Below are 18,575 nucleotides of genomic sequence, written 5' to 3'. Positions count from 1 at the left end.
CTCGCACCTCCGGTCACTTCTCCCCCCCCGCCCCGCACCAACAAATAAATAAAACCGGGTAACTACTACCTTGTATGTAAACGTTAGCATTTCCCCGTGAGGCGAAGGGAGAGGTCTTTCTTCCAAAGCTGCTTTATTGCAGCGTACCGGTGCCTACCATGCAGTGGTCCTACCCAGCCCCCCCCCCCCCCCCGCCTCCAGTTACAGCTGTTGATTTCTAAACGGGTTATTCTGACCCAAACCGCGGAGAATTTCGGGCAGGAGGGAGCGGAGCGGGGTCGGGCGGCGGCGGTCGCGGTACGTGCCGCCGCCTCCACCGGGAACACGGACAGCGCCCGGCCCCGGCACCGCCGCATCACTTTCGCCTGTTTTTTACCTTTTTGCTTGTTTGTTTGTTGTTTGGTTGGGTTTGGGGTTTTTTTCCCTGCGCTTTACACGCAAACCCGGCTGCTTCAGCCTCGCCGCAGGCCCACAAACGAACGCGTGTCCCGACGGCAGCGCGGGTGGGTGCCCGCCCGCAGCCCCCCTCTCCCGCCCGGGCAGCGGCGGGCTCGCCCCGGCCGCCCCCGGGAGACGTGGCTGCGATGAGGATCCGGCCGGGCTGGACGTTCTCAGCGCAGCCTTCTCCCTTCCTCCCCCGACCTTTATTACCGCTGCCCCCCCCTCCGCAGCGCGCTTCGTGAGGAGCCGCGACCGCCCTCACCGGGGTGGGCGGCAGCCGGGCATCGCAGCCCCCTCCCGGGCCCCCTGCGCTCCCCCTTCCTTCCCCCGCTCCCGCCGCTCACATCAAAAACGGCACTGGCGAGGCCCCCCGCCCCCCCCCCCCCGGCCGGGGCCCCTTCCCCGCCCCGCGGCGGTCAGTCGCGCCCCCTCCTCTCCGCCATTGCCCTCTCTCCTTTCGCCGGCGGGAGAGGAAAGGAAGGCGCCGGGAGTCCCCGGTCAGCGTGCGACCCCGGAGGGACCCGCGGGGACCCCACGCCAAGGGGCGCGGGTGGCGGGGGGGGGGGGAACCCCGCTCGTTCCTTAATCGCCTCGCCGTGCTGCGGTTCCCCCGGCAGGGCCGGGTTCGTTTCCAGCGGAGACGCGGACGCTGCCCTCGTTCACCGCTAACGCGGAACGCCCGGATAAATTAATTTATTCAATTAAAACCCAGTAACAGTGCGGTCCTCCCTAGGTGGCATCTCCTCGCCGCGCGTAAATAGCCGCTGCCGGGGGGGGGGGGGGGAGCAGCCGGGCCCGGCGGGGAGCCGCGACTCCCCGAGTCCTTCGGGGGGGGGGGGGGGGAAGCGGAGGCGGGTGAGGTGGGGGCGGCCACGGGCTGACACACCGGGTGGAGGAGCGCGGGAACGGCGGGGGGGGGCAGCTGGGAGCCGCCGTGCGTGCGTGTGCGAGGAAGGCTGACGCACACACGCGTGTGGTGTGGGAGTGCGGGGGGGGGGGGGGGTGGGATGGCGCGCGCACACGCGCGCCCGGAAGCTCCGCTCCCCTCCGGGGGCGAGGGGCCCGCGGCGGGCGGGTCGGCAACACCTGATGGCGGCAGCGGCGAGCTACGCCGGTGCGCCCCCCCGCCCCACCCCGCCCCCGGCGTGCCGCCCGCCGGGGCTACGATGGATGGCGAGGGACAGCAGCGGGGGCTCGATGGCCGCACCGGCTCTCCCCGCCGTGCCCGCGGCCCCGGCGCGCTCCGCGCTGTGTGCGCTGAGGCGGAGGGGGGGGGGCGGCAGGCGGGTCCCGCCGCGCCTGAGGGGGGCTGGAGGCTGTGGGCGGGAACGCGCCCGCCGCGGAGGGGCGGGAGAGGGGTGGGGGGGCGAGGTTCCCACCGCCCAACGGCGGCGCGCCGCCTCGCACCCCAGGGCCCGCCCCGCCGTCCCATTGGCGGGCGGAGCCGTCCTTCGCGCGGCGCGGTGGCCAATGCGGGGCGGCGCCGGCGGCGGCCGCGCCCCGCCCCGTCTCGGTGTGTGAGCGTCTCGGTAAGGCGGCGGTCACGTGTTGTTTTGCTCTTTAGTTGGGGCACTCGGTGCGCGATGTGTTACTTACGGCGAAACTCCCGCCGGCGCCGGCAGCAGCCGCGGCGGCACCAGCAGCGGCAGCAGCACCACCAGCAGCAGCAGCGGCCGGGGAGCGGCAGCGGCGCAGCCGCCGGTACCCGAGCCGGGGAGGACGCCGGGCGGCCGCCGGCAGCGCCCGCTGCCTAGAGGCGACGGCGGAGGACCCCGCTGCGGCTCCGGGCAGCCGCGCTCTTCCCTGCGGAGGAATAACTTTATTTTACCCGCTTCCCGCCACCGCTACCCCCCCACCCCCCTCCCGCTCTCGGCGGCGCTCGGCCCCCAGCCCCGCTCGGCGGCGGCGGCGGCGGCAGCGAGAGGAGCCGGGCGGCGTTCCCGCCGCGGGGCCGGGGATGGCGAGCCCCGCCGTGCTGGGGCTGCTGCCCCCGCTGAGCTCCCCGCCCGGCCCCAACCTCAACAACAACAACAACAACAACCAGGGCGTGAGGAAGTGCGGGTACCTGCGCAAGCAGAAGCACGGCCACAAGCGCTTCTTCGTGCTGCGGGGCCCGGGCGGCGGGGAGGAGGCGGGGGGCGCCCGGCTGGAGTACTACGAGAGCGAGAAGAAATGGAGGAACAAGTCCGGGGCGCCCAAGCGGGTGATCGCCCTGGACTCCTGCCTCAACATCAACAAGCGGGCGGACGCCAAGCACAAGTACCTCATCGCCCTCTACACCAAGGACGAGTACTTCGCCGTGGCGGCCGAGAACGAGCAGGAGCAGGAGGGCTGGTACCGGGCGTTCACCGACCTGCTCAACGAGGGCAAGGCGGCCTGCCAGGGGTCCCCCCACCGCCACCTCGCCTCCCCCTTCTCCGCCTCCTGCGGCGCGGCCGCCGCCTCCCTGGCCGCCGCCGGCGAGGACCTCAGCTACGGGCTGATCGCCCCGGCCGCCGCTGCCTACCGGGAGGTCTGGCAGGTGACGCTGAAGCCCAAGGGCTTGGGGCAGAGCAAAAACCTCACCGGCGTCCACCGGCTCTGCCTCTCGGCCCGCACCATCGGCTTCGTGCGCCTCAACTGCGAGCTGCCCTCGGTCACGCTGCAGCTGATGAACATCCGCCGCTGCGGCCACTCCGACAGCTTCTTCTTCATCGAGGTGGGGCGCTCGGCGGCCACCGGCCCCGGCGAGCTCTGGATGCAGGCGGACGACTCGGTGGTGGCCCAGAACATCCACGAGACCATCCTGGAGGCCATGAAGGCGCTGAAGGAGCTGTACGCCTTCCGGCCCCGCAGCAAGAGCCAGTCCTCCTCCTCCTCCTCCTCCGGTGGGGCCGCCGGGCCCGGCGGCGGCGGCGGCGCCTCCGCCACCCACCCCATCACCGTGCCCGGCCGCCGGCACCACCACCTGGTCAACCTGCCCCCCAGCCAGACCGGCCTGCTCCGCCGCTCCCGCACCGACAGCCTCGCCGCCGGCGCCGGCAGCAAGTGCACGCCGTGCCGGGTGCGGACGGCCAGCGAGGGCGACGGCTGCCGGGTGGGCTCGGCGGCCGGCAGCCCCATGAGCCCGGGCCCCGTGCGGACCCCCCTCAGCCGCTCGCACACGCTTAGCGGCGGCGGCGGCGGCGGGGGGGGCCGGCAGGCGGGGAAGCTGCTGCCGGTGCTGGCCGGCGGCGGCCTGCAGAGCAGCCGCTCCATGTCCATGCCCGCCTCCCACTCGCCCCCCTCCGCCACCAGCCCCGTCAGCCTCTCCTCCAGCAGCGGCCTGGGCTCCGAGGCGGCCCCCCCGCATCACCCGCAGCGCCCGTCCAGCGGCAGCGCCTCCGTCTCCGGCTCCCCCAGCGACGCCGGCTTCATGTCCTTCGACGAGTACGGCTCCAGCCCGGGCGGCGACCTGCGGCCCTTCTCCTCCTCCTCCACCGCCAGCAACCGCAGCAACACCCCCGAGTCGGTGGCCGAGACCCCCCCGGTGCGGGACCCCGGGGGCGGCACCGACCTCTACGGCTACATGGCGATGGAGCGGCCCCCGAGCGGCCGCCTCTGCTACCGGCCCTGCCCCGACGCCGCGGCCGACCGGGGCCATCGGAAGCGGACCTACTCCCTGACCACCCCGTGCCGGCAGCGGCCCCCCCCCGCCGCAGGTCTCCTCCGCCTCCCTCGACGAGTACACGCTGATGCGCGCCACCTTCGCCGGCAGTGCCGGCCGCCTCTTCCCCTCCTGCCAAGCCGGGGCTTCCCCCAAAGTGACCTACACCCCCTACCCCGAGGACTACGGGGACATCGAGATCGGCTCCCACCGCAGCTCCGGCAGCAGCAGCACCAACCTGGGGCCGCCGGCCGCGGGCGGAGGAGGAGGAGGAGGAGGAGGGGGGGGAGATGACGACGGCTACATGCCCATGACCCCCGGCGTGGCCGCCGCCTTGGGGCAGGGAAGCCGGGGCGGCGATGACTACATGCCCATGAGCCCCACCAGCGTGTCCGCCCCCAAGCAGATCCTGCAGCCCCGGGCGGGGCTGGGTGGCGGGTCCCCCGGGAACAGGAGCGGCTACAAGACCAGCTCACCCGGGGAGAGCTCCCCCGACGACAGCGGGTACATGCGGATGTGGTGCGGCTCCAGGCTCTCCGTGGAGAGCTCGGACGGGAGGCTGAGCTGCGGCGACTACATCAATATGTCCCCCCGGGACCCCCAGCACGGGCCCCAGGCTCCCTCCCTCACCCCCCCGGACTTCTTCTTTGCCCCTTCGGGGCACGGGCCTGGCGAGCCCCCCAAGCCCGGCTGCTATTCGTACAGCTCCTTACCCCGCTCCTACAAGAGCCAGGGCCCGGCGAAGGACAGCGACCAGTACGTCTTCATGAACTCCCCGGGGAGGACGATCCCGGAGGAGGCGGTGTGCGGAGCGGGCCGGTCGCCCGCCGGCACCTTCACCCCCTCCAGCCACACGGTGCCTTCGCCCCTGCGGCACAGCCGGACCGAGAGCTTCCTGAGCCAGCGGTGCCAGCGGGCGGCCCGGCCCAGCCGCCTCTCTCTGGAGACCTTGCGGACGATGCTGCCCAGCATGAACGAGCACCCTCTGCCGCCCGAGCCCAAGAGCCCCGGCGAGTACATCAACATCGACTTCGGGGATGCCGCCGTCTATTCGCCCCCCTCGCTGCCCGCCGACAGCCCGGCCTCCTCCCTGGGCTCGGGCACGGGGCAGAGGCGCTCCCCTCTCTCCGACTACATGAACATCGACTTCGGGTCGCAGTCGCCCTCCCAGTCGGGCACGGTCTCGGTGGGCTCCCTGGAAGCGCTCTCGCCAGGCTCTTCCTCCAGCACCAGCCAGCCCGAGGGGCGCTACCTGAAGGCAGCTGTGGGGGTGGCCTGTTCGTCCAGCCCGTCCGACGGCGGGGATTACACCGAGATGACCTTTGGCATGGCCACCACCCCACCCCAACCCATCGTTCAGAAGCCAGAAAGTGCCCGGGTCGACAGCCCCACGGCTGGGGTGAAGAGGCTCACCCTCTCCGGGGTGGAGGCTTTCATCCTCTCCAGCCCTCCCCCGGACCCGAACCGGGGGGCCAAGGTCATCCGGGCGGATCCCCAGGGGCGCAGGAGGCACAGCTCGGAAACCTTCTCCTCCACCACCACTGTGACCCCCGTGTCCCCCTCCTTCGCACACAACCCCAAACGGCACAACTCGGCCTCGGTGGAGAACGTGTCCCTCAGGAAAAGCGAAGGCCTGGAGGAGGAGCAGGGTAGCAGCCCCATGTGCCGGGAGACCTCGGCTGGCTTCCAGAACGGCCTCAACTACATCGCCATCGACGTGGTGGACGGGACCCTGGCAAACTGTGACAGAGCCAGGTCGAGAGCCAGGCACGTCCTGAACGGCGGCATCAACGGCGTGGAGATGAGCGCCTATGCCAGCATAGACTTTCTGTCTCACAACCTGAAAGAAGCGAGTGCTGTGAAAGGTGAGTAGCTACGTCTGAGAGTGCCTGTGCCACCGCGTGTTTGTGCTTGGTGTTTGTTCCTCACCGCGGGGTTGTGTGGTGTGGGGTAGGGCCCTGTCCCTCCTCGCTTTCTTAAAGATTCCTTTTCCCCCCCGACACATCCTGGAATAAACGGTCTTGGAGGAACTCGCTGGCTCTTTGTGTGAGAAAAAGTTCAATTTTGGGATATTTCTTCACGTTTGAATTCTGTGCTATTATTATGAGTGTATACTTCTGGGTACCCCAACAGAAGCTAATGTTTACACGGTTGCTATGTTTGGGCTGTATTTCAGAGTTTTCTTATGTAAGATTTTGGAAAGTGTTTGGAAAACGTGACCAAAATAGTTTATGTTAATGCAGCTTCTAAATGCTATTTAAAAATGTAAAATGATGGAGTTAAAAAACAGGGTTGTTGGACTGAGGACATCAGATTACAAAAAAAAAAAATCCTTGGCTCTTTGGCTGGGAAGGTCAATCCTACTAAAATGAGAAGGATAAATTTAATATCTTGCTTTTGAAACATCTTATCTCTCGCAAAAGTTTTAACAGTGAATCATGGTGAGCATGGAATGTGAATTTAAAAAAAAAAAAAAAATTCTTTCCAGAATTCACTATAGGCATGAGCTGTTGCATGTTGTATCGCACATTTCATTTCAAGGCCCACCCTATGGTGGTGCCTAACTGCGTTCCAGCTGGCAGCTCAGTCCCAGCCCAAATGACCAGTTGGTTGCCTTGCTTTTATACAGATTGCAAATGCTGGGTGTTCAAAGACAACAGCAAACCGAAGAAAGCTGAAACTTGGGGTGAGGGAGAATTTGGGATTTGATTATGTTAGCTGTTCCTTTGTTGAGGTGCTACTTTTGCTGTTTAAAAAAAAAAAAACCCCAAAACAAAGAAATGCACCCCCACTTCCACCCCACCCCCCAAAATAGCAGCCTGCCTCCTCTTAGTGAGTGAGAATTTGTACACAACTGGGGGCTGGTTGAGGGAGGGCGCAGAACAGCCAGTCTGTCAGGGATGAAAAGTTAATGATGAGACACCGCAGGGATTCTCTTTGCTCTTGAATTTATGCAAGACACGGTATTTTAAACCCATATGCATGTATAGCTGTAATATGTGTTTATGGGTCTAGCTTGGTAAAATGACATACCTCGTAAAAGCAGTTGCTTGGAGGTGAATAGGTATTGCTTCTGTATTCACAGTGCTGATGGAGGTCATCAACAGTAAGCAAACAGCGAGAGTTTGTAAGAGCCACTTGCAGTTTTTTTTCTTTTTTCTTAGTAGCTAGTTGATTTTGAAGAAGAAAATATTTTCTCTTTTGATAGGAAGTACAGGAAGATGGAAAAGATGAGAGATTCACCGTTTGCGGAGCAAGCTTTGAACCTAATTAAGACGAGAGGATTGTTGAATGAAATGTCAGAGTTTGAAAGGATGAACGCTTATTCTGAATGACTGGAAGGGCTGAGGGCAGCGCGTTACTTGTCTGTTGCTTTTAGTTTTGCTGGGGTCGTGTTCAGGATCCCTGTGGCTCAACCTGGAGGGGTACGGGTGCTGCAGTTACCGCTCTCCGTGTCCAGCCTTGGTCCCGGGCACCACCAAACTATCGTGCCCCTTGCTTTGCAGAGTGACTTTTCACAGAAACGAGGTGTTTTTCTTGAGCCACCTACAGCCCCAGCTGCAAACCAAGCCCCGTGTTGGGAAAGAGCTATTTCCACAGCATTCCCCAAAGTGCTGACCCTAAGGGGGGGGGGGGGGGCACCGAGAAAACTGGGAGTGGGTGGGAGCATGGTCACCATCCAAGTGAAAAGTGGGAATGAAAGAGCCTGTCGGTCAGAGAAGCAGGGGGAACCGACTGCTGTCCTTGCCATCGGGTAAACAAAAGGAGAGGGCAGTGAGCATCGCCGCGTTCGCTGGGTGCACGGCGGCGTGCAGAGGAGAGGGTTCAGTTCTGCTGCACATTTGCCAAAGGGAGGTTCTAGGCTTGCCGTATTTCAGTATTTAATCTGCACGCGTATTTATTTTTCCTCTTTCCCGTAAGCTTTTAAACGCAGACCCCATGGAGAAGTGGTGCGGGGAGGCTGGCTGAGGTTTGCTCTGGCTGTAGGAGGCGAGGCTGGCTGTCTTCCCCGCTTCCCCAAGGAGCGAGCACGCCTGCTGGGTGATGGGGCTCGGGGATTAATGCGGCCGGTGTCAGGCCCAGGCGGTAAGGAAAAGCCTCACACGAGCACCATCAGTCCGCAGTGTGCAGGGCTAGGTACCAAAATCGGGGTTTCGGGTTAATTGCATTTGTGGCAGGCAAACCGAAGCAGTCATAGCGTGGGGAAGGAGGCATGTATCACAAAGGATTTTACCGGTGTAAGTCGAATCAGGTCATTAACTTTTGCAAATTTCCTGGTTTCTCTTTCGGTTTTCATTGGGATTTCACACCAAAGTTTGTTTACAGAAGGACCCCTGCCACTGTCTAAAAAGATCACCAAGTATTGTGCCAGTGTATTTGAATTTCAGGCATTGTGATTTGGGAGTCTACTAAGAATTTCATCTTTTACAGAGAAACACGCAATTTGAAGAAAACTGTATTTTGAGCGTAAGCAAGACTATTTTGACACAGTAGTAATTCAGGTAGATTTGAGAGAATCTAATTTTGTAAAAATTAATGGTTTGCACAAGAGATAGCTTATATACGATCAGCATTGTTTACTTAGCTGTTTGCACTTTTTTCAAATTTTGTTTTTAACTATATTAGCAAAGTGAGAAGCTTCACTTCTTCAAAGCTTCTTCAAAAAGCAAGAGAGGTTTCTAGCAATTTTAAGACAATGGAGATTCCACATATATTTAATATTTAGAACAGGAAAATCTCAGAGATACAGGGTATGCAAATGAGCTCGTTGTAATTACCTTCCCAGTAAGTTAATATTTCGATTTGTGTAAAATACATGTAACAAACCAGTTTGAATTCTTCCTGATGGTCTGTAGCAGTAGATGTGTTTTCACGTGGATAAGTGTTTTAAGCAAAATTACTTGTATCATTTAAAGGTGGCTGGTTTTCACGTGTAGCTTGTCTCTCTGCTGTCAGTAACTTGCCCCTGCTGTAGGGAGTGCTGTGCTTGCGGAGATCCCTGTCCATATTATCCTGTCGTGGCAAGAGCAAGCGAGTGCATCCACAACTGCTGTCAAAACAGCAAAATTAAAAGGTTGCTTGAAATTACCGGTTCGTTTAGTTTTACTGTGTTCTGAAAGTGTGCAATTATTTAAGAATTGGAGAAATACTTGCATTCATCTGATGTGTAAATAAAATAATACTGTTACTGGTTGGTTAAAACTTGTTACTTGCTGATAATTAGCCTTTGTTCTTAAATTATGACTGCTTTTTTGCTTAAAAACTTATGAACTGTGTGTGGTTATCATTATGGAGACATTTACGCTCATTTCTCTCGTATAGTGTAAACTACTTATTCCAGTGTATTTATGACAGATTACACCCAATAATGATGTGACTCTTTATGGTGGATCTTGGTTCTATTGAAGTCAGATGGGAGTTTTCTCTCTATTTTGGTGGGGTTAACATTTTACGCTTTGTGTGTAATCATGGAATTCTTAAGTAAAATTCCTGTTACATTTAGTGGGTGTGTAATAAGGAATTTTCCTTAATTGAAAACACCAGACTTGGGTGGGTTATCTTTAATTTTGTTTTCTTTTCCATTAACAAATGCTCTGTAACTTGTAAATGTTTCTAAGTAGTTGGTCTAGTTTCCTAAAATTGAACAGATACTATGTGTAATGGTGCAAAAAAAACCTGAGGGTGGTTTTCCTCCTGTGTTAGTTTCTTTTGTCTTGATTTACTTAAAGCAATCATCTGTAATGCATCTAGTTGAGATCGTAATAAGGTGATTTTATATAGTAATGACCCCCCCCAGCCTTGTCAATTAGCTCTTACTTTTGTGAGGGTTTTATGATTGCACCTAAAAAATAAAAAGCCTATCTTAAGAAATCTCTTCCTGTGTCTTTCTAATGACATTTTTAGATAATTCAAGAAATAACCCTTGTTTTCCTTTTTCTTTGGTATTACTTTGCACGATGAATTATATTATTAAGGGTTTTTTTTCCTTCCCCCTCTAATATGCCAACTGCCATAAAGTTTTGGTTCTCAGAGCAGCATGAGAATGTTTAATTGTATCTTTTACAAAACTTGTATTCATTTTAAAATAACTTCTGAAAAGTATTAAAAGAAGTATATGTAGTGTTACAAATCTATACATCTTCTAAAGTCTGTTTTTGAATAAATTAGCTGTAGTAGTTTCTCTTACTGATAAGTTCTGTGAGAACATGACAACAGCAGGAAGAACTGAACTACTTTTAATAAACTTACATAGTTTGATTATTTTTTTTTAACCTCTTACACTTAGAATTAAAAATCTGAGGTGATTATTACTAGGTGATTTTTATTATTAAAAATCATTTCACAGCTGTCTAAATGAAAATGGTTAGGTCTGCACCTAGCAGTGCCACTTGTGAAACACAAGATGTAAACTGAGGTTATCTAAGATTAAATTAAGCCTTTGATATTTTAAATTATGTTGATTATACGGATGTCAGCTTTTTACAAGCAAATAGAATATTAAAATGTGTAACATCTATTAGACTTTTATTTTGCTTTATACTTTAAATTATGTTTAGCTATACTGCTTATAGAAAGAATGTCATGGTTACTTTGAGTCATTTAAGATAAATTGTTATAGACCAAGTTGAATGGTGGGTTTGTTCTAAAATGAACCAGTACAGTCATTGCTCAAGGCAGAGGAAATGCTTAGGTTGATGATTGCTTCTGATTACTTGATTTCTTTCAAGATAGCTACAGAGACTAACGTTCGCTTGTAAGTAAAATGGATAAAGGAATGTTTGAACAGAAAGAGCATTAGGACATGTTTTATATGGTGGTGGTGGTGGTTTGGTTTTTTTTTAATAAGGAGAGAATAACATGGGTTTCTTTACACTTGATTTACTATTATTTTTAAATAGCATTAATTACACTGGAATGCTGAAGTGGTTTAAAAGTTGAAACACAGCAAGCATCCACAGAAGCATTAAGCTAGAGTTAGTTTATGTAGCCTAACTTTCCTCCCTATTCAGCAGTTAAAGGGCAACATAAGTACATCCAGGTATTTTCTGTTTCTATCAGATTTTCTCTAAAGCACCATTAATATGTTTCTTTTTAAAGTAATAAACACCTAAAGAAATGGCTGTATCTGGGGTCTTTTTTTCCCAATTTGTTGAGGTATAGTGTGCTTATGCGTACTGGTCATCCATATGTTTTCTCTTTGTGTCTAGGTGTGTTGTGTATTAGTCATGATATACTTCAGCAGAGTTTGTGGAAGTTCGAACGTTGTGTTGGCGCAGTGTGTGTAACAGCAATTTGAAGTGCATATAGCAACTGTTTTGATAAATCAGGGTGTGCAATTATGAGGGTTTCACAACTCTCTGGTTTTTGTTGTAGTTTCTTATAACGTTTGCTTAGAAGCCATCTGTGTATACATGGAAATCTGTAGCATCCTTTGAGTTTTTAGGAAGCAGTGTAGTGACCCCGGAGTTCGGATATGTTTTGTTTGTGTGTCTGTTGTCTGGCATGTAGTTATTTTTAAAGTTTTTGTGCGTATGGATGTAGGGGGTCAGGAGCGGCAGCCTTGAAAAGCCAAGTTCAGCTGAGTAGTCCCCTTGCTGCCTGTTGTTGAAAAGGCTGGTTTTCCTCCTGCAGCCTTTCAAAAGGAAAACTTTTTTTTTTCTTTTTTTTTACACTTTTCTTTGTCTCAGCTGCCTTTAGCCATCCAGCATGTGGGCATCTTGGGTCAGTCAGTCCGTCAGGCATTCTCGAGAACCAGCAGCAGTGAACAGAGCCAGCAAGGGCAACTGCTCCCACCACCTCTTTGAAATGCAAGTTATAAAGTAGCATGGATTTTCACCTGCGTCTCTGTCAGCTGTAGAGGAAACCAGGATTACTGGTTTGGATTGCATTTGCAGTTTCCACACTAATTTAGGTAGGATGAATCCCTTAGTTGTAGGGTTGTAAGTGTTTGTATTTAAAGCAAGGTTTTAAGGCTTAGGTATTATAAGCCTGATCCAAACCACAGAGAAATCAATGTAAAGATTGCTTACATCTTTACAGAGGCTCACCTAGAAAATACACTTCATGGAGTGTTAAAGTGCTAACACATACAGTAACATTTGAGGCTCGCTCAAAGGCAGCAGTAGTGTGTAATCTCCTCTGTGTGGCCGGTTAGACAGTAAGGAATAACTTTCCTGAAGAATAGGTGTGATCACAGCAACTAGTCTGGTAAGTGTGTGCACATTTGCATGGAGGTCTGCTATTGCTTGGTAGCTGAGGTGAAAAAATGGGTCACTAAACTAGAACTGTATAGGAAAGATATTCAATCTGATCATGAGAAATCCCTTTGCAAATCGATTTACGAGACCAAAGACAATACTCAAGAGTTCTGTTGCTGTCCAGGTTTTTTTTACTTTGAAAAGAATTTTTCAGAAGAGATGTTCTCAATTTTTTACCACTGATGATGGCCCAAAATTGTGTATAGGTGTATCAAAAATAGTAGTTAAAAAAATCCAGTTCTTATGCACAGTGAAGGGCAACACACTCTGGAAAGAGGTACGTTACAAATTAACAGTGGGGAAATACTTTCCAAAACAAACGTCTTTGATACTAGGGTGGGTTTTTGTTTGTTTTCAAATCCAGATTTGCCTGTCTCTCTTAAATAAGAGTTATTCTAGAGTGTGTTTTTTATCTCAGCAAATCAATCGCAGAAATAGTTACGAGTGAAAAAAACCCAACCCAAGCCTCAGACCTAAGCCCCCACCTCCGATAGTAACATCTACATTGCAGAAGAGTAATGCCATAGCTTGATTCCATAGATTAGGAAGGATTCAGGGGTTTGTTTACATTATTTGTCAATCTCTTCAGCATCCTAGAGGAGAACGCTTCCTTCCTGGCAGATGGCAGCCCCAGGGCCATGCACCTGCCATTACAAGCACTGCGCACTGGTAATCTACCCCAGCATCGCTGTTGACAAGAGGCTAATGATTGGAGACTGTCTGCCTGACAGCCTAAACAAAATGGGAACATATTTTTGTCCTTCAGCGAGGGTCTGAGAGATCTTCGGAAGGAGAGTCAGAACGGTATACTGAAGAATTATCATGGAATTTGATTTAGACCTCTTTGGCAGTGTTTGCAGTGCAAGCCGCTTTTAAGGTAATGATGCTGCAGAAAGCGAACAACGTCTCAAAGAAGGGATTTTCTGTTTCTCCGGCGGAGCGATAGCCGACTTTATATAAATAGCTCTGTGTCGACGGGAGGAAGGCTTGCGTGATTGAGCTGGCCGTGCCGCGGTCCTCTGCGGCAGAGCCTGCCCTCGCTGGGAGCGGGGGGTCGGATGTACTCGCGCAGGGCTCTGTCCTCCGCTGGTAAATGGGGCCAAAGCGGTGTCAGAAAGTCAGAATGTCTCTTTAATTGTTCGAGTGGTGTGGTTGGTGCTTGCGTAATGCATTCCCATTTCGATCATTCGGTTTGTAATATTATATGTTTTTATCATGTCATTAGACCAGGATCTCTTATTTTATCTTTTGTTCATTTCTCTTATGCATTTATGCGTGTTTGCTTTTCTTCTCTGAAATGAGTGTGGGTGACGTTTCTCGCGGACGCTACCCAAGGCGAGGGTATCTTTGAAGTAGGCCAGGATGTTCTTTGCTAAATTTAAAAACTACCCAAATATTACCCAGAGTTTGTAGAGTATTAAGCAGGATTACATGACGCACGGATTAGACATTGTTGAGCAGCTTGTTTTTGTTTGAAGGGGTCAGAAATGGAGGCGCTGGGGCTTTAGTGTGACGCCAAAATAGCAAACTTGCTGATACCAGAAACAGCAGAAGTTTCTTAGAAACAGTAGAGCACAGTGGAGAATTTTCCAAGCTTTTCCAGGTGATGCTTTAGTAAAATCTGTTTGATATATGCTGTGATGATAAGCATAAGGTATGAAACTCATTGTTCCATTGGGTCTCAATTTCCAAGTGTGTTTCACAGATACTGTAAAGTAGGCTGAGAGCAACACTGTCCGTGCCGCTTGAGGCAGAGGACTTTGCTTCTCTTCAGTCAAAGGCAAATCAATAAATCATTCCAGTAACAGTGGGAAAATCATGTCAATGAAATAAGATCTAAGCAGTTTTAGATTTGCCTCTTGTGTTGTGTCCTCCCAGGCAGTATATTATATAAAAACAGTTTTTAAGACAGTCCTCATGTCCAATTTAACCCCTCATTAAATTGGGTAGCATTGTCAAACTAATGCATGGAATGAGAATTCGGAAGATTCCTCCCGCCCCCGCCACTCCCCCTTCAGATCTAGGCTTTTGCTGACCAGAAGTCACAAGATTGATTGAACAAGACATCTGACAGTCTTCTGGGGGGAGACTGAGGCTTAACTCTTACGTAGGAGACAGTAGTGTTGAACAGTTACTCAAGAACAAGAAAACAATAATGGTGTGCTGGCTTAGTCTGCCTTCGCTAATGGGGATAACTGAGGCTATAGGAAGTTATTTGCAATAACTGCTAATGCTACATTTTGGCATTATTTAAAAGAAATAAGAATAGAATTAATGAATGGATGCAAACCCTGTCAATCTTCTAGTCAATGCAAAACCCCTTTACATCACCAAGTTGACTGCTTCAACAACTGTGGTCTCTCCAGTGCTTGAACTATTGAGAAGTTGTGGTGTGAATTTCATCTGTAGTCTTTTTACCAGTTTCTCTGATACTGATATTTTTTTTTTCCCAAAAAACTCCAGTGAGTAGTTTTAACTTACTTTAAAAGGCAGACCAAATGTCAGGTGACGTGTCTAACCAAAATTTTCACTGATACCCAAAAAAGACTTCTTGTGAGGGAATTAGGAGATTTGGATCTGTAAGGTGGAGGTAAAATTCTTCTGTAAGGCAGTTGCACTTGGCTGTGTTGTAGCATCATTCGTTTTTACAATGTAAACATTTGGAAAAGTTTATAGAGGTTGGACTTGTATATTTTACAACAGGTTTCAGTCCCGAGCAATTATTTCTGCCAAAATTAATGAAATACAAGTATAATAGTACTGTCTCTTTAACATAACAAAAAGAAAAGTTGTGTGTTTGTTGTACCAATCTTGTACAGAAACTATTGATAAAGATTTGTGATGGTGATTAATATTAAAGTTGTTTGTGAACTATGAAAAGTCACTTTAGAATAAAATTATTTACCACTAATGAGTTTTGACCTAGTGTAAAACTTTGAACATTTATGTTTGGATTTGGAGTCAGACTTGTATAACTTAATGCAAGGGTACGTAATTCTCCTCAATGGTGAAGTTACAGAATTAGTGCTTATGACTTTCACAATAGTTATAGAGAAATGACTATGTGGAGGAGCAGTAGGAATAAGCGCATATATCTATGATCCTGAGGCACAGAATACTTGAGAGAATTGGCCATAAACTTAAAATGGTTGGTACTTATGACTTCATAATCCCAATAGTCTAGCAGTTACTCTCACAAATACCAGCGAGAGGTTCTAACATGCACCAATGAGTGCTAGGATAATATTGCTTTCTTTTGGATATCTACAGAAAGGTAACTTATTACACTGTTCTGTTTTAATCTTTAAATATCAAATGAAAATCCTGTCATGATAAGCTTTTAACTTTAACTGTAACTGGTGTATTTTTAAATCAAGAGTAGACTGCGTGGGTTCTAAATAAATAAATTGATAGTACTCTGTTGTTGAATGTTAGCCAATAGGATGATTTCCAGATACAAATGCACCAATGTATTTCAGCACTATAAGCGATTTCTAGTCCAGGTCCTCTCTTAATTTTTTTCTGTTAGTATGAATGTTCAAGTGACAGTAAACTAGAAGCTTTGTAAGATTTGGTAACATGAGATAGTCCATCTGTTATTTTAAAAAAAAAAAACAAAACCAAAAAACCCCACAACAACGACCAACCAAAACCAAACCTACTTCATAGTAGTGACGTAGCTAGATTTTTTTGTAACTGATTTTTAGTAAAACTAGAATTCAGCTCTCAGGAAATAAATTGATGGACTTTTGTTTTAATAAATGTATACTTGACTATGCTAGGAGGTGGAAGAAGATAGATCTTGCAGCTTGAGTGAGCACAGTCACACTGGTGTGCCTGAATGCAGGAGGAGCTGGTCTGTGCTGTGAATGAGCTGTGTAGGATGTTTAGATACTATGCTGCTATTTGATGGAGTTGTCGTGAGAGAGTCTCCCGTGAGCCTGAAATTGTTCCCTAAGTCTTGAGTCTGCTTAGTCACAGACATGGCAAGCTTTAACTTGCCATGCTGGCCAGGTGGATGCTATGTTGTCATACTAAGAGAAAATATTGGAACTTTTTCTATTCCTCTCACTCGTCAGTAGATATTCCCCATTTTCTTTGTACTCATAGATTGGCTGTTGACGCTTTTGCAAGGGGATAACATTTCAAAGATACTATTTTAAAAAACATATGGAGAGTTATGGTACTTTTGGTCATGTAGACTCAGGCTTGTATTCTGCTTATATTTACTTTGCCAAAGAGTATGATTGTATTGCTTTTTACTAATAATTTCCATAATGTTGTCATGCAGCTTGCTCTGTTTCCTTAATTAAGCATAGGAGAAGCAGAATGCTGAAGTTTAAAAAAAAAAAAAAGTGCTGGGACTTTAGAACATATACCTGGGAAATAGTGAGCTCTTCTGAGGGTTGGTGTGTAGGGGACAACTTCAGACTCTCCACCCTGAGCAGAATGAATTGTAGACATCTTGTCCTTAGTCAGGTATCTTAACTCGGAAGATGCTCTCAGATTTCCTTTGAGTTGGCTTTAGATCCCAGCCCCTTTATCAGGCACTGATTTTTAGCTTGTCTTCTTGAGGCATTTTCCCATACATTCTGAAATGGGCTACCTGAGCAGCCAACTCTTCTTCATTCCACTCTGGAGGCAAAGTTCTATTAAGTTCTGCTGAAGATGGCAAAACAGTAGACAAATAAATCCTTTATTGAAACTGTATGTTAAATTTCTTCTTTGCAATATTTTAATTTTTTTATCATGTAAAACCATTGTTTTATTGGACCGTCAAGTGGCTTTATCTTACTCACTAGTGTAGCTGTGTTTTTTTGTGTGTGTGTACCTGAATAAGATCGTCATTTCGCTGCTGCAGTCAAAGGAACATTTCACATTTTGGTATGTTTCAAAATACATTAACTCGTTATTTGCATCAGATACGAACAGAGCAAATCCTTACCTGGAAGAAGGGAATAAAGTGTATTTGATACATAAAAGCCTGTTGTCTCATCAGTTAAAAAAAAAAGCACCATGCTAAAAAGAATTATATTTGGTAATTGTCAGTTAATCCAGGGGCAGGAAACTCTTGTCCAAATTCCATGATTTAGTTTAGGAGAAACACTGGAAATAAGTGGTACCCATGTTAGTACAGGATGTAGCATAGTGGGGCTGTGACTGTAACTGTCGGAATGAACAGCATTGCCATCTGTCTTTTAAGTATGAAATTCTGTTTCTTCATTGGATCAGATGCTACCGGAGGTTTTTTTTTCTTCCTAGTATATGTGTTTGTCTTGGTGTATATGATGGCACCTTTCTTAAACTTCTCTGCTTCTGTAATGTGATGATTTTTAATTTGATAGAGGTTTCCAAGATTTTTCATAGCAGCAATGAGATATTAATAGGGAGGCTTAGAACCATTTCTCTTCTTTCTCATGGATTGTCTTAGGTCCCTTGTTTGGGCCATTTGTGGCCACATAATGTCTTTCTGGAATAGTAATAATTAATTACTTCATTTTTTTTCAATGTACTTTAATTAAAAATAGCTACTGGAAATAAGGACCCCTGATGCAGTATAAAGTAGTCTGTGGACTGTAATTTGGAAAGCTGTGATGTGGAGGAGCCAGTCATTTACAGCCTGTTCATGTTGGGTTTATTTTATATGTGTTTTATGGCAATATTTAATTGGTTTTGCCCAAGTCTTATTCCTGCTGTATAGGAAAGCGTATTTGTGGTCTCTTGTCTCAAACATAGATTGAATCTGGCTTTTTTTTTTTCCCCGTCCACTTAAGAGACTTTTTTGATGACAGTTGGAGAGGCTGAGGCATCAAAGTGGAAGATGCTTTCAAAATTGTTGTGCCTTTTATTAGTGCCCGAGGTGGGTTGGTTGGTTTTTTTATGTGTTGCAGATTCCAGCTCAGCTGTCCCCAGTGTGTCCTAAGGGTCCATGTTCCCATTTTAGATTGCGACGTATACGGTGGGGTTTTTTCATCTAGCCAGTGTTCTTGCACTTTACGTAGAACCGAGAGTTTCGGCCTGGTCTGTAGACACCCATTTGCACCTTATTAGGAGCCTGCCGAAACAGTCCTCTTAAAAGAAGGACCTGGCTCCCGTAGGTGGTCACTGGAAGGATGCAGGTGCCTTTTCAGTGTCGAAGAGGCTGGTCAGAGCCAGACCCGGAGATTGGCACAAGCCCATCTTCCCTGACTATAGAGGGAGCCTATACGCTTGGCATGAATGGAACATCTACCTTCCAGAGGTCTGTGGCT

The 18,575-nt window shown here is 49.9% G+C and overlaps 1 protein-coding gene across 1 annotated transcript in view; it reads left to right on the top strand.

Moving 5' to 3' along the window:
• Nucleotides 1-2,294: 2,294 nt before the first annotated feature.
• Nucleotides 2,295-18,575, top strand: part of IRS2 (insulin receptor substrate 2) — a 30,159-nt gene continuing 13,878 nt past the window's right edge. Inside the window, 2 exon segments of the mRNA XM_049834058.1 lie at nt 2,295-4,108; nt 4,110-5,931. Coding sequence (XP_049690015.1) covers nt 2,399-4,108; nt 4,110-5,931 — 3,532 coding nt within the window. The 5' untranslated portion in view covers nt 2,295-2,398.

Source organism: Accipiter gentilis, chromosome 31, assembly GCF_929443795.1.
Source record: "Accipiter gentilis chromosome 31, bAccGen1.1, whole genome shotgun sequence".
In the NCBI taxonomy this organism is placed as follows: Eukaryota; Metazoa; Chordata; class Aves; order Accipitriformes; family Accipitridae; genus Astur; species Astur gentilis.
This window is presented reverse-complemented; position numbering and strand designations above follow the sequence as displayed.